Source organism: Squalius cephalus (genome assembly GCF_949319135.1).
Source record: "Squalius cephalus genome assembly, chromosome: 17".
Lineage (NCBI taxonomy): Eukaryota > Metazoa > Chordata > Actinopteri > Cypriniformes > Leuciscidae > Squalius > Squalius cephalus.
In genome coordinates, this window is record NC_137138.1 from 6,744,034 (window position 1) to 6,760,194 (window position 16,161).

The following is a 16,161-nucleotide window of genomic DNA, read 5'->3' on the forward strand; positions in this document are numbered from 1 at the left end:
GACACACACCGGCTATGTCGTAAGACCTGTGGCTGCCCGCGAGCACTCACGCTTACTAATAAACACACCAAGCCCAGCGCTACACACGTGCCCCAGGTTTTTTCCCATGAAGCGTTCCCCATCCAAGCTGACTGGGACGTTACATGTAAACTGGCCAGCCGCCGCTTTCAGCGCGCCGCTGTATACAAGCACCGAGAGCACGCTCACCGCGCCAATACCTCAGACTCAGGTTCACGAGCCCACACTGTGCGGCGATCGGGACCGAGAGACCATTCTTCCCCTAGCTATGCATGCAGAAGCGCGGGAAGCTATTCCGGAAGTGTTAGAATGGGTGCTAAATACAGTGAAGCAGGGCTATTCGCTGCAATTCGCTCGCCGCCCTCCGCGCTTTCGAGCCCGGACCGAGACGAAAGAGAATCAGTAGCACACCTACTTCGCGCAGAAATAGCAAAGCTGCTAGGCAAAGGGGCTATAGAACTAATACCACCTTCTCAGAGCGAGTCAGGCTTCTACAGCCGCCATTTCCTCATTCCAAAGAAGGATGGGGCTCTCAGACCCATCTTAGATCTGAGACATCTGAACAAAGCCCTCATGATTACGACCAGACAAATCCTCGCGCAAATTCGCCCGAGGGACTGGTTTAACTCTCTCGATCTGAAAGACGCATATTTTCAGATCCAGATAATACCCCGTCACAGGCCATTCTTGAGATTCGCCTTCGACGGTCAGGTATATCAATACAACGTCCTCCCGTTTGGCCTGTCCCTAGCACCCCGTACATTTACGAAGTGCATGGACGCGGCTCTCGCTCCCCTCAGAAGTCAGGGCATGCGAATATTGAACTACTTGGACGATTGGTTGATTCTAGCGCAGTCAGAGATAGAATTAATATCTCACAGAACGCTGCTTCTCAGCCACCTGGAAAGTTTGGGTCTCACGGTCAACTGGACCAAGAGCTCATTACTGCCCAGCCAGACGATCTCTTTTCTGGGAATAGATCTGGACTCTGTGTCTATGACGGTCCGCCTGTCGATGCAGCGCACGCGCCACGTTGGACACCTGGCCGCTTCATTCCGGACAGGCAGCCTTGTTCCCCTGAAAACTTTTCAGAGAATGCTAGGCTGCATGGCCTCAGCCGCAGCGGTGCTTCAGCTGGGTTTGCTACGTATGTGCCCGCTATAGCGCTGGCTGAGTGCACAAGTACCACACCGAGCTTGGGCTTTCGGCGGTCTGCGTATCAGAGTGACTGAGTGAGAGCTGCGTCTCAACTCTGGAGCCCTAGATGGCGGCCGAGTGGTACCAGTCGGGGGTGACGATGGGAGCTATCTCGTACCAGAAGGTTATCTCGACAGACGCCTCCAACCTAGGTTACACCCTGACTTACACCCGTTATCTGTTAACGCCGCGTGTCTCGAGTTTGGGCCTAATGACTCTAAAGTCATCCTCAAGCCGAGACATGGTTATGTCCCCAAAGTGCTCGGCACTCCTTTCAGAGCGCAGGTTATTACGTTATCGGCCCTGCCGGGCTCCGGTAGCGAAGCTGATGTTAACCTACTCTGCCCTGTTAGAGCGCTAAGGGTTTACATCACACGCCTTCAGGCGCTCGAAGCAGCTCTTCGTTTCGTTCGGTGGACGCACCAAAGGCCTCGCCACCTCGAAACAGAGTCTGTCCAGGTGGATTGTTGACGCTATCGCGGCAGCATATGTGTGTAAAGACCTGCAGTGCCCTTTGGGCGTTAGGGCTCACTCCACTAGAGGCATGGCCTCGTCGTGGGCTTGGTCCAGCGGGATTTCTATTCACGACATTTGTACGGCAGCAGGCTGGGCCTCCCCCTCTACATTTGTTAGGTTCTACAACCTAGAAGTTCCTGCCCTGCAGGCTAGACTTCTGTCAGTCTAAGTTGCGAGTATGTTCTGCTCAGGTTCGTTCACTTGCAGGCTACTCTCACACTAATCTTAGCTCCCCTGGCTGAACTACACTGTGAGGATAGTTATCCACGTGTCAGTATGGACCGGCTGTGCCGCTCTGTATTCTTTGCCACTTAATATTGTGTGCTTATGTACATGTACTGGCCCACTCAGGTTGGGCGTCTTATTCCCACTGATCTGTGTCCCCCGGGTGTTCCCTTGGGACTACATTTAGTTGATGCTGGCGCGCACGGCGTTGACAAGGGGTTCCCGTAGCGTAAGCAGCTTACGCAATACGAGAGAACCTCTCATAAGAGAACGTACTCAGTTACTAACGTAACCTCGGTTCTCTCTAGAAGAGGGAACGAGTATTGCGTAACCTGCCGTGTCTGCCTCAAGCTGGTATCGCTTCAGTCAATGAAAACCAGGTAAGCAGCCCCCGAGCCCGTCCTTATATACGCTAAGCCACACCCATTCTGGCGGGCTATGACGCGTGATTGTGCGAAGCTAGTAAGCCCGCTCTAGGTCTGCTAGCTGCTGCAACGCGTTGACAATAAATACAAAATTAAGGATAATTTTTGGCTTCAATATCTCGAGAAAAGATGACTTTACCCGTAGCGTAAGCAACTTACACAATACAATAAAAAAAAGGTTTTATGGCTAGCGGCCACCTTTCTAGTTTTAGCATTAGTTTGCAAACTATAACATATTATATATTTTTTTTTTAATGGAATTTAATATTTACTGCAATTTTGTATGTGTTTAAAGGCAACTGCAACAAAGCGCCAATTCACGGGTTTATAAGGTCCTAATATCAGCGCACAGGTGGGTTAACTACTGTAGGAAGGAGAACGATCATCACTCAGTGATTTCTTGCATGTGTCTTACAGTATATTTGTCTCAAGCAGGTACCCCTTCAAAGCTGAAATGGGCTAAATCATCAATTTCAGTCTTTCTTTCTATGGATCTCAGCATTTTTTTTTACAGAATTTAGGATATGTAAGTATTAAAATTTAATCTGGCATAATTTAATTAATTTAATTTAATTTAAAGGGGACATATCATGCTAAATGCACTTTTTTAGCCCTTAAATGCATTTTGTTGTATATTTGGAGTGTTTAGAAGTACAGAAAAGATTAAATTATTCTCTTCAGGTGCTTCGTTGATATCTTTATATTCTGTTTTGGCCTTATTTTTCAACCTGTTCCGATTTTTCTGTTATCTATGACGTTTTGTGAACTATCACGTCACAGTATTTGCAGCGGAACTGCCAAATAAGGACATTGACTTCCGGCCCAACACTTCGAGCGATCCGCCATTATTATTTCTCGCTGCAATTTTGTAGTCCAAGCTAAAGGATGCAGAAGTTACGAGAGGGTAAGTTAAAATGATCGGTTGTTGGATGTAGTAACCCACACGCTTCATTACACCGTCTAATGTAGATGAACTGCCGCGCTTGTGGCGCATGTTTAACTGAAAGAACGAGCCGAGAGAGAGAGACCCGGTCTCGCGCGCGCTCGCACTCTCTCTCGGAGCCCGGCGAAAGTGTAAACAAGACATCACCGTCTCCAAACTAGACGCTGTCTTGCTCTCTCTCCCTCGCACATATTAATCAAAATAAATCGACACGGTGGTAAAAGGTCGGAAGACCAAAGTTTCATGTATAAATACAGTAACACACCATTGCGATACATCCATATGAAGACGTTGTTCTGCAGGTTCGTCGTCTTCATTTTCATTTCGCTCCGGCTCCAACTCTGGCTCGAACATCTAAGGCTGGCTGGACAAGTCTTCCGTTGTTGACATTTTGTTAATAACGTGTGAATAAAAAGTTTCTGTGCCGCTAGATAATCCTATCTCTGCTATCAGACTACAAAAATGGCCGAACGGGGTGGAGTTGAACCTCTGCAACCTGGAGAGGGGGCGGGGTATGAAGTGTCTCACTTGTATTTAAAGAGACCGCACCAAAACGAGTTGATCTCAGAAGCACCTCAGAAAAGGGGTAAAAAAGGGGCCCGTGGAGCTATAATAATGAGGAATTCAGACCCAAGCATTGCAGTTCCGCTTTATATAGACCACAAATGTATGATTTATATGTAAAAAGGAACAATTTAAAAGCATGATATGTCTCCTTTAAAATTTAAATCAAATTATAATTTAATTTGTAAATGCTATTGACAAAAAGCTGTTTACAAATATATATTCTTGAGTTTTAGTAAAACTAATAATAAAAATGTTTAAAAAAAAAACTAATATGGAATTGTCTCCCCTCTCTCTCTCTCTCTCTCTCTCTCTCTCTCTCTCTCTCTCTCTCTCTCTCTCTCTCTCTCTCTCTCTCTCCTGAAGGACTGAGTACATTTGTGTTTGTGGACACGCATACAGACCAGGGAACATTCTGATGTTGTCAGTCAAGTTCTGAACAGGAATCAATCTTTGGAGAAGTTCATTTATTCACAAAAGTGGACAAAAACATTGTGCTGGCTTTTTAAAGATTATTTTGATGATGACTTTTACTCCTATGCTGTAGAAAAGATGGAGGAGTAGACAGTCAGATATTGATAATAAAAAGAATGTTTCTTGAGCATCAAATAGACTTCTTTTAAAAACATTAAGACACTTAAATTCTTCTTTTGGCCATCAGTGGACATGAATCCAACAAATTTTTGGAAATAAGTGAAATTATTTTGAAGGTGGGGTTATGTGTCATGTATTGTGAAAAGAACTGTGTTTTGCCCTGTGTTGGACATTTCCTTTTTGACTGCTTAATGTATTTATATTCTGCAGTTTTATTAATGTAATAGTTGATATTTCATTATAATATTTTTTAACAATGTATGCAGTGAAGGACAGCACATAATGTGTTAATTTAACATGTTTACACATCTTTGTGCTAACCTTTCTGACATATTTACTTTGTTAAAATCATTAACACAATGAATGAGTTAAAATTAACACAAAACCCTAAACTCACCCATTAATGTGTAAAAATTTAACACATCATTCCCAGCATTGGCAAACTGTTTATTTTGTGAAGTATATGAAATGTTTTAAATAAAAAAAATGCTATTTTGTAATAATTTTGTCTAATTGATTTGAATGTCAGTAGTACTTATGTGGGATAAAAAATAAAATTAATTCTATATCAAAATTATGAAATTTAATTTATATTTAGTACAAATAAAAATAATTACAGTAGTGTACTGATTAGCTTGATTTTTACAGTAATGCACTGTATTACACAATTACAGTACCATGTACTGTAAAACTGAAATACGGTTATGGTACTGTAAATCTTAATTACAGTAACTTACTCGCAACAGTGTTGCCAGTAAGTTACTGTAAAAAAAACTTGAAAAGTCTAACAGTGTATGTACAATTAGACCAGAACGAGAACCAGAAGGTAAAGAAAGCTTTTTTTTCTTCTTCTTCTTCCTGTAGATCCCTCTAATGCCCCGAATGGAAACAAATGTTACTTTTGTGATGAACAGAGGAACTGCTCAAAAGTATTGAACTGTTCAGGGATTCAAGATCGCTGCGGTACAGCAACAGGTGAGAAGATGAAGTGATTTTTTAAAATCTTTTTTAATCTTATGCATTTGATAAGGTTTTCATATACCAATAACCCGCTTAGACACCCCAGCTTTCATTCATGAATCCACTTCCGTTTTCTTATTTTTTCCATCAGGGACTGTGGCAAGTGAGACAGTGGCTGTAAAAGGCTGTGTCTCTAAATCATTTTGTGACGCTGCAACACCAGTTAGTAGTCTTGGCGTTGGGAACATCACATGTTGTGAGGGGAAACTGTGTAACGGGGAAAAAAGTTACGGGGAAAAAAGTGTCACCCAGAGCTTCCTGTTCCTCTGCTGTTCTCTGCTCTCCTACTTCATGATGCACTGAATACAGCAGATCTTCACATTCTACAATCAGACACTCTTTACTGAATATATAGCTCGTGTTTTTATCTGTACAAGATTTGATCTGGTGTGGGGAACTTAAAACAATATACAAAATATGATTAGTTGAAGGAAATATATATGGATTTTATGAAATATTAAAAAAATAAAATGATCACCTTTGCATTTGTTTCTGGGTTTATTTTTAAAACATAAAATTAATGAAAAGGAGGCAGGGCTAATTTGCATATTCACCAGTTATCAGCTTCACCTCGATTCTGATAGCTGTCACAGACTAGAGCAAATGAGATGGCAGGTGATAGTGACTGATGCTTTCTAAACACGCTTTGTGCAGCTTTGAAAGTGCCTGTCCCAAATGGCACACTTCATATGCACTTTCGGTCTTGTGGACTTACAATGGCTGCCACGTGCGTGTCCGTTAAGTCCGTGAGACCGTAGGGTGTCGGTGTCCCATTTGTCATTTTAAGCCTCAGAAGGGTGCTCACGAGCGCCCCCTTTGCGGTCGATATGCGCCCTCAATGTGCACTTTTGCCGAGCCTGCAGGAAGACCATGAGTGCTTAGGGTGCCATTTGGGACATGGCATCACAAGCGGAAGACGTCATATAGTTGGGTAAAGTTCTATAGCGGTGAATGAGAGACTACATTAAAAAAAAAATTTATAATAATAAAAAAATAATGGACGCAGTGCATGTTTATGTACCTGGAACACTGTAATAAGTTCCTACACAATAGTTAACATGAACTAACTTTCTAAGAATTAATAATACTTTTAAAGCCTTTTTACATTTTGCCTTATGTAAATTATTAAAATAAGAGTCATTAAGATTGACAAATTGACAAAAGTTTTTCGTTTTTTTGGCCCCACATGAAGGAAGATGTGTAGGCTAATTCGCTCCCAGACTACATTAGGGGAAACATTTAAATAATCCTGTGAATGCACTTTTAAAAAAACGCAGAATCTAATAGTTAATCGAATTGGCATCAAATGTTATTGTGAATCATTTCAAATTGAATCGTTCTGAATAAGAAAAAAATTGTTCTTGAATCGAACACTTATGGATCGTGAATCAAATCGATTCTCTGTCTATCCAAATATTCACAGCCCTACTGTAAACCCATAAACCAGTGTCTATATGTTTTTTTTTTAAGTAAAAAAAAATAAATATATATATAAATATAAATATATATATATATATATATATATATATATATATATATATATATATTGTAGATACTTTGAAATGTCACATTAGTACAATAATAAGGAAGAGATTCAGTTAATAATATCTTATTGGACTGATTAACCAAGCTCTCCAAAATTTACTCAAATCACATGGACTGCAAAAAGATGTGCTAGTAAATCCCTTTGTGACGGGCCTCTGCTAAAGCTGAGAGAAGAGGCTGTAACATGTAAATAAATGTTTTATAAGTAATGCTAAATACTTATAATACTTACTTATATGAGTAATGCTAAATAACTTCAAAATAACTTCAAAAGATATATTGCAAAATAATAATAACAGGTTTCTTTTGGCACTGTTGTACTGTAGTAACAGTGGTTTAAATAAAGTGTAAAACTGCATTTAGCATCATTGATCAGCAGGGGGCAGCAGATTATATTTTTACCAAAATAACACTGCATCTGCTTGACATCAAACAGCTTAATGCAAAAAAAAAATTTTTTGGATTTCACAATTATGTTGTATACATTTTCACAGTATTAATGTATTAATTGCATTTGTTATTGGTAGTAAAGTCTTATCGTATATCAGAGAAGTCACCAGAAAATAGAAACAAGCTGAACAACTGAACAAAACTGGCTTCAAGTGACAATCTTCATCTTTAAACCCCATGATGATTGACAGTGCTTATTGATTAGCCTCATGGATAATAATCAGCAGGTCAACAAACGGGTAAAGTAAAAACTGCTGTAAAAAATGTCAAAAGTTTTCATCAAAGGGGACAACGATCAAATGAATGTTACGTTTATGTATGTTTGTGCTCAAATCTGCTCTTGTGCATTTTACATGACATTAATACTAAACACCTGTTATTACAGCAATCACATGTGTTGCTAAAAATGACTTGTGTTTGTCTCTTATTTAATCAAAAAACCCAAAGCAAACTACAGTCTTATCAGAGGTTATCGGAAATGTTTGTGCTGCTTTATTCAAATCTAGAGTGAGTTCCCTGTTTAATCAATAACTGAACTTTGACTAAATTGACTTAGTCCCATTCAGAGCAAAAGACCCAAAATATCAGCAGCACTGACCGTGACATTAAGTGACAGAGCTGGAGTTCTGTGTTTTTCTGATGTAGCTCTACATGTTTTGCTAAAATAACCAAAAAAAATTATATATATACACACAATATACACACACAAACACACACACAAATATATAGCCATAAAAAGGAAAATGTAATTCATAAATATATTTAATTCAAATGCATAGTTTGAGCAATATTAGATGTAACACTACAGAAGCCATGAACTGCAATGTAAAAAGAATATATATGGAGAAAAAAATTGGCAAAAAAAGTAGAATCAAAACAAACAAAAAATTATATAAAAGTACAAATATAAAGAAATTTTTAAAAAATATACACAAAACTTTGTGACAAAAGTAAGAATACCAAAACAATACAAAAACAAAATATAACAAAAATAATTATGAAATAAAAGAAAAGAAATAAAAATATATTTGAAATTTGGTGGCAAAAAAGAAAAGAAAGGCTAAATAGATGTATTTATATATATATATATATATATATATATATATATATATATATATATTAAAGATGTGTGTGTGTAGGCTATATATATATATATATATATATATACTTAATATCATAGCCTATGTATTACTTATGTCAATATATATTAAATGATTAATTAATATAAAATGAAAATAAAATAAAAACTAATGTTGCTGATTTATAAAAATGTATTCTTGTAATTTTTTTTATTGATTTATTCACATTTTGTTTATGTATTATATAGCCTAATTATTTTCTTCATGTAATCATACTGTACAGGTCATGCCAGTAAAGCTCATTTGAACTGAATAGAGAGAGAGGGAGAGGGAGAGGGAGAGGGAGGGAGAGAGAGAGAGAGAGAGAGAGAGAGAGAGAGAGAGAGAGAGAGAGAGAGAGAGAGAGAGAGAGAGAGACTATTGGCAGTGTGTTCACCTGATTGCGGGGCTTCTTTTCATCTTCTGCCGCATCAAAGGGTCATTTCGCCCGCGGCGCTGAGGATGAAGTGATCGCGACACCTACACGGTTACATCTACACTGAAGCTTTCAGTTCTCACCCACAGCATGACCATGAAGAAGAGCAAACCGATTGCTCTGGACCGGCGCGATATTCATTCCCTGCTGGATCTGATCGGCGGCTCCGGTGCCGTAGTCGCCGTGGGGATCATTGCCATGCTGTCGGTGTGCGCCGCGTTCTTCATTTACCGATCCTTTAGAGGTCAGCGCAGGAAGAGTGACGAGAATAACGGGAGCGAAACGGCGGCAGAAGAAGCGAGCTCGGCTCGGAGGAGAAGAGAGAGAGATGGTCGACCTACCAAGTCAACAGGTAAAAACGGACAATTGTTGAAGCATATAGGCTAAATATTGGTGCGCACATGTGTGAGACTTTTTTGGGGGGGGTGGATACCACACATAAAATATCACTATTATCTGTCAGATATCACGGTAATGGGAAAATAAATCACACGTGACAGCCATTGACGGTTAAACGGCGAAAAGCTGTCTCGAATCTCGATCTCGAAGAAACAGCGCGAGCGGCCAGTCAGAAAACTTAGCCAATCAGAAACGTTACACATTTTCTTTAAAAAAAAAAATGTGTGGAGGGTGGGGTTTTGTAGATGGATTATGTTATTAATTGTTATATAATCATGTTTGGAAATAATTTTAGCCTTAAATCTAGGTCACACTCTACTTTGAGCATGCAACATTTCTTTGGACACGGCAACAAACAGGATATGATGTCACACTTAAGGCTTCTGTTTTTTAATAAATAATTAATGACATTAAAAAATGCCATGCTATGTCTAAAACGTTCCAATAAAAACCACAGGTAGGCACAAAAAAATAATAATAGTAGCCTAATAATATTTTTTTTTTTACATCACCAGAAATGTGTAAATATACACTAGGCTACCATTTAAAGGTTTTTGGTCAGTAAGATTTTAGACAAAAAAAAAAAAAATCACCAAAATTTCAAGCAGCACAACTGCTGACAACATTGATATTCATAAGAAATATTTATTGAGCAGAAAATCATCATATTAGAATGATTTCTGAAGGATCATGTGACACTGGAGACTGGAGTAATGATGCTGAAATTTCACAAATAGCACTATTTTTTCTGTATTTTTGATCAAATAAATGCAAAAAAAAGGTAAAGCATTTTACAGACAGGTATTTTTTTAACGGTAGGCTATCTGTCTACTGTGTATCTTCCCGCAAATCTGCAGCTCTTGGGTTTGTGTTCTTTGAATTCAGCTACTGTAAGATGTCAATATGAGATGTTTTTTCTTGCATTTATTCACATAATGATTTGTGATTAGTCTTTTCTTTCATGCATCTATTAAATCATCTAGGCTATACCATTCTTTAGCAAAGAAGCCTATATCTTGAGTATGTCTAAAACCTGATAATTTTTACCTTTGCGTGTAGTATATATAGGTTAAAAAAAACAAAGCTTGTCTGAATGTGTGCGTAACATCCTTTGCTGGCTAGGATATTCCACAATCTTGTTGAAAGTTTGACAGTGACTCTCTTGTTCAGCTGCCAAAATACAAGATGAACTGAATGTCATGAGAAAGTGCAAAGTTAAAAGCAGCTCTGATGCAGCATTTCATTTCAAACAGCCAAAGCCTGAAAGGTAAACTTAAACAGCACTCTTTTGTAAGAGCACTCTCACTGTAAGCAATGGTATTTCTTTCTAGAAATACAAATCTAGTTAGTATGCCAAGTTCTGAAGTCACAAGCTCATTCCCACTGATCTGAATCCTTGTTTTCAGTGCTCTAGCATTCGCATGTCATGGTTTTTAGCTGTGACTTCACAAATGTTTGACATTTGCTCGGTTACATTGTTGCTCGATTACTGAGGAATTTTGATTGATTTATTAATAGATGAATAAACATTGTGCAAGGTCTAGCAATAAGCAACCTACTTCTAGCCAAAGGTCATATTGACTATTTTGACATGCACTTTTCCCATTAACCAATCATTTTTCCCTTACAAAAATTGTGTTCAACAACTGTAACCACAAATAACATTTTGAGTCAAAAAAAAGATGGAAAGAGCGAGAAAAGATTATACGTCCTTTCCTAAAAGAATTCCCATATAAATTTTTGATCAGTTGAAAGCACATGTGACGCGGCTAATGCATTTTCGTTCTCTTTTTAGGTGAATGTCAGGATGGAAAGCGTTGCAGCGAATCCGGTAACCTCTCAGACACAGACAACATGCTCCTTCCCACTGAGATATCAGAGAAAGACCTGAATGAAAGCACTCTCAAGGACTTGGAGGAGATTACAGATGAGCTTCTAACAGACTTAGAACCTGAAATGCGAGACAAAACGGATTCCGATCTGGATCAGTGGGTAGAAATGGATCCTGATGAAAACACAGAATGTGAGGATCATATTCAGCATGAGGATGATGATGGTGGACATGATGTGAGTGTGCGATCGACGCAATTAGATTGCCAGAGTGAGGAAATTGCGGAATATCTCGACAAATCTGAGACTGGACTGAGTGTAGACACCGATGAACCATCTGAAACTGAAAGTGCTCAGGAGTTAATTTATCAGAGACATCATCAAGTCACTTCTTCAGACCAAGCGGTTAAACAATCCAATCCTGGTAAGATCCGATTAGAGGAAAACAACAAGACGTCAGCGGTGGAGGAAGCCAGCAAGAAGTTTGAAGATCACCACGACTGCCGTTTTCCACGAACAAATAACTTTGATTGCTGTTGCTATGACAATAAGTCTATGGTGAACCACAGCAACAGGTTTGACTTCCACAACTACTTGGGTTTCCACACTGATAATACCTTCCTCGTTGGGTCTTCAACACAGGTGAGCCTCTCACGCGAGTCTGGTGAGAAGAAAACCAATGAAGAAAATGCGTCAATTGAGGATAATCATGAAAAGAATGAGATCAGCATCATGGACGCCATCATGGACAATAACGAGTGGCTAATCGTAGGTGCATCAGAGTTCAAAGATCTTCCCTGGCTTACGCCAACTGCGACCAGCACTGAAGAAAAACAGACGCAGCTGGAAAAAGAAGGCCAAGTCAAGACTGGTTTAGCCAAAGAGGACGAAGAACCGGCGAATAAAAGAGTAGCGACTGTTCCGCCTTTATCGCAAGTGGTTAACGTAACCTTCAGGATTCACTACATCACGTACTCTCCTAGCCAGCTGGTGGCTGTTACCGGGAGCCTGCAGGAGTTGGGGGCCTGGGAGAGTTTCGTTCCACTCCACAGAGCCAAGGACGGGTTCTGGGCCAACACGATCACCCTCCCCGTGGAGAGCCAGGTGGAGTGGAAGTTCGTCCTGGTGGAAGATGGAAGGATCTCTCGCTGGGAGGAGTGTGGAAACCGTTATCTCTTTTTAACTAGCCAGGATGAAGAAGTCTATCTTGACAAGTACTGGGGATGTTGCTGAACTCAGAGGTGATTATTTACTACACTCTTAAAAATAAAGGTTCTTTAATGGCATCTATGGTTCCATGAAGCACCCTTAACATCCATGGAACCTTTCCATTATGTTCTTTGCACTAATAATAAAAATAAAAAAAATGGAAAAAAAACTGTTCATCAAAAGGTTCTTTGAGAAACCCAGAATGGTTCTTCTATGGCATTGCTGCAAAAACCACCCTTTAGAACCTTTATTTTTAAGATTGTATGGCTGCACGATTAATAAAAAATATATAAAAAATGAAATCACAGTATGACCGCAATATGGCTGCTCCACATGATCTCCATCTCTTCATCTGCTCTGAGTTTAGGTCGCTTTAACATGTATTTGGGAACGCAACATGCGCCAGTCTTACCATACTTGTGATGAGAAGCGCTTTTCAACAAAAGACAAACTTTGAGGGGATCCGTCAAAATAAATTATTGGTTTAATGTTTGAAAATGAAAAATTAGGACAGCCATAAATATCAGTATTATAATTTTACAGTTGTACAATTTTTATTATTATATTATTTTATCTAAATACTCTAATTTCTAATTGTTTTAATTAGTATGTTTTATAATTTTATTTAGTAATAATAATAATTCTAATATTATTATTGTTATGTAGCATCATTGATATAAAATCATAAAATTCTGGCCAAATTGTGCAGTCCTACTAACAAGCACAGCATCCCTGAATTTTTTTAAATTACATTTTAAATCACAATCGCAGATTATATCAAATATAGCAATTAGTCCCCCCCCCCCCCCCCAAATCGTGCAGCCATACTATCTTCTTCCAACTCTATACAGCAATAATAATCCTTAGTGCATTATTGAAATCCAATACAGTATGTAAGATTATATTATAATGTTATTGATTATTAATGAATTGTTTTAATAAAGCATGAGGCTGTGGAACTGTTACTATAGCAATAATATTATAACAATTCTATTTCAAATATGCATTTTTTTACGTCAATAAATGATATGTGTGTTGATTATATCCAACTGTACTGAAAACTATAATCCTGTAACAGCGGTGTACCAAAATTTAGAAAATCCACAAAAAATTCATTCATGCATAAGGGAAAAATCCTAATGCTTCCAGAGGTTGAAACATCTTTTTTGAAGTGTGTCTCCATTCTGAGAATGTTTTGTGTGTGCAGTGTTATTCTAATCTTTAATGTTGCAACAATCAAACTGATATTTTCATGATCTCAGTCTTATATTTAACTTTAGGCTGGAAACATACTCTATGCAAGTGCACAGATGCCTGGTTGAATGAATGAATGAATGAATGAATGTTTGGTGCAAATATGCAGTCTCAGTGCACATATAAGAAACCTCAGTTCTCAGGTGGAGTTTGCTTCAAATATGACTGAATTTGTTATTCAGGTTTCTAGCTATGCACTTGTTGACTTTGACTAACGTAACCTTGTTAAGTGTTAATTTAAAAGAGAAAACTGAATGCAGAAGAAGTCAATAAGTGCTAATTTCCGCTTCAACACCCCTTGTGGCGACCCTGACACTGTGTCCGAAATCGAATACTTCCCTATAGTATGCGAAAAAACAGTACGCTAACTGAGTATAGTATGTCCGAATGCATAGTATGGGAAAAACAATGGGTGAAAAGTCCCCGGATGACTTACTAATACTCCTAAACAGGCTTTCCTGTAGCTCAAACAGTAGAGTGTTGGCGCTTGCAACACCAAGGTTATGGGTTCGATTCCCAGGGAAAGCAAAAACTGATAAGAATGTAAAAATGTGTATCTTGGAATGCAATGTAAGTTGCTTTGGATAAAAGCGCCTACCAAATGTATAAATGTAATTCCGGCAAGATTCTGAAGTCCGCATTCGACACTTGGGAGAGGATTTATGAATGGCAGTGAAGCGACCTCGTAGGTCACCTGACTATAACAACAATTACATTCATACTATACAGAATGATTTCGGAAGCAGCGTGAGAATACAACATGCATAGATATCATATAAAGGCTAGATGTCTCGTCCGCGCTGCTGGCCAATGGAGCTCGACATCCGCACACGGCGGCCATCTTACGACAGGGTGCTCGCTCACTCATAACATGGTGCATGTACTTTTAAATAACCATAACTTGCTCAATTTTCTACCGATTTTCAAACGGTTTGGTTTGTTATAAACGTCAGAGATGTAGCTATTATACTGCATACATATGAATAATTATGTTCAAAATGTTTAAGCATTCAGAATTATAGCCACGTTAATAACGTTTGTAAGAAACCAAACCGTTTGTAAATCCGTCCAGATTTCAGCGAGATAAGAGGATTTGTGTGCGTGCTGCTCACTCACCTTAATTCACAGAGTCCTGTCCTAAGATGGCCGCCGGTGATGCCGGAAGTGACTCCGCCTTAAGACATCTAGCCTTTATATGATATCTATGACAACATGTAGTTGTTCTGCATTTCTTCACACTAAGAAAAAAAATTTTATTTTAAGAACTGATCCCCGGAAAGGTTTCGCTGTGAAAACCCCCTTTTGGAATCTTTATTTTTAAGAGTGTTGCTCTGTCTCGACAGTATTTGATCTAAAAGAGAAAACTGAATGCAGATTAAGTCCATTTGCGCTAATGCCAGCTATACCGCCCCTTGTGGTGACACTGAGAATACAACGTGTAGGCTAGTTATACTGCATTTTTAATTGGCGGACAGATTTCAGAACACTTTTTAACTTGAATTGCTAGAAACTTTAGCGTTAACTTACTTGCATAGAGTATCTTTCAGGCCTGTGATATGATTGTCCAGTATGCTTTGAATGCTTTGTGAACTGCTTGAGCAATGCAGAAAACCGACCAGCCAAAAATCACAGTTTTCTTTGTAGCAGTTTGGCATCCTATATACTCTGACTCTAATATGTTAAATGCTGACATAAAAATCAGCTTACTTTTTCCAAATCCCAGCCTGGACTGTTTGCATACAGCCATTCTCTAAATCACAAGCTAAACGGCTGCTGTACCTTTGATTCTATTTTTGTTTGCCATCACTGTCAACTGCATGTTAAACACTCTAATCTAGTCCTTACAGAGATTTTATGCATTTTTATTTAAAAAAAAAAAAAAAGAATATATTTTTATTGTTTCACAACGACTGCCTTAAAATGAATAACCTTTGCTGCTTACACTTTTGACTAAACATGTTTATGTGTCTGTTGGCTGTTTTTGTTTTTCTGTGAAATTCAGGTGTAATACTGTTTCTGACCTTTAAACGTATGTTTAACTGTCACTCAGTAAATGTCACTCAGCAAATGACTTAATTCAATAAAGTAAATGATTATATTAATTTGTTGCTCACTGTATTTTACATTTTTCACTTAAGGAAAATACTGCAATATATATATATATATATACTGACCGGCCAAAAATAATAAGTCACTGTTTGGATTTAAATAGGAAAATATTTAAGAGTCTATGATTGGATCATTATTGCAGTGATTATGATGTTTCTTGCATGTTATATGTTTAGCAACAGTTCTTCTAATCCTAACTGATGGAGTGTGTAGCTTTTCATTTCTTAAACATCCATGTAGGAAGACACATCATGTTCATATTCCAGGATGACAATGTCAAGATTCATCAGGCTCAGATTGTGAAAGAAT

At 38.6% G+C, this 16,161-nt stretch overlaps 1 protein-coding gene across 1 annotated transcript; it reads left to right on the plus strand.

Moving 5' to 3' along the window:
* Positions 1 to 8,953: 8,953 nt before the first annotated feature.
* stbd1 (starch binding domain 1) lies at positions 8,954 to 15,841 on the plus strand. Its single transcript, XM_079847726.1, has 2 exons — positions 8,954 to 9,403; positions 11,246 to 15,841. Exons 1-2 carry the CDS (start codon positions 9,142 to 9,144, stop codon positions 12,511 to 12,513), a joined length of 1,530 nt encoding a protein of 509 aa, XP_079703852.1. The 5' UTR covers positions 8,954 to 9,141; the 3' UTR covers positions 12,514 to 15,841.
* The last annotated feature ends 320 nt before the right edge of the window (positions 15,842 to 16,161 follow it).

What these genes read in the sequence shown, in the direction of transcription:
- stbd1 (XM_079847726.1), top strand. Translation starts at nt 9,142, where the DNA reads ATGACCATGAAGAAGAGCAAACCGATTGCTCTGGACCGGCGCGATATT. An exon ending in TCGACCTACCAAGTCAACAG is followed by an intron (nt 9,404 to 11,245) that starts GTAAAAACGGAC and finishes TTCTCTTTTTAG; the next exon opens with GTGAATGTCAGGATGGAAAG.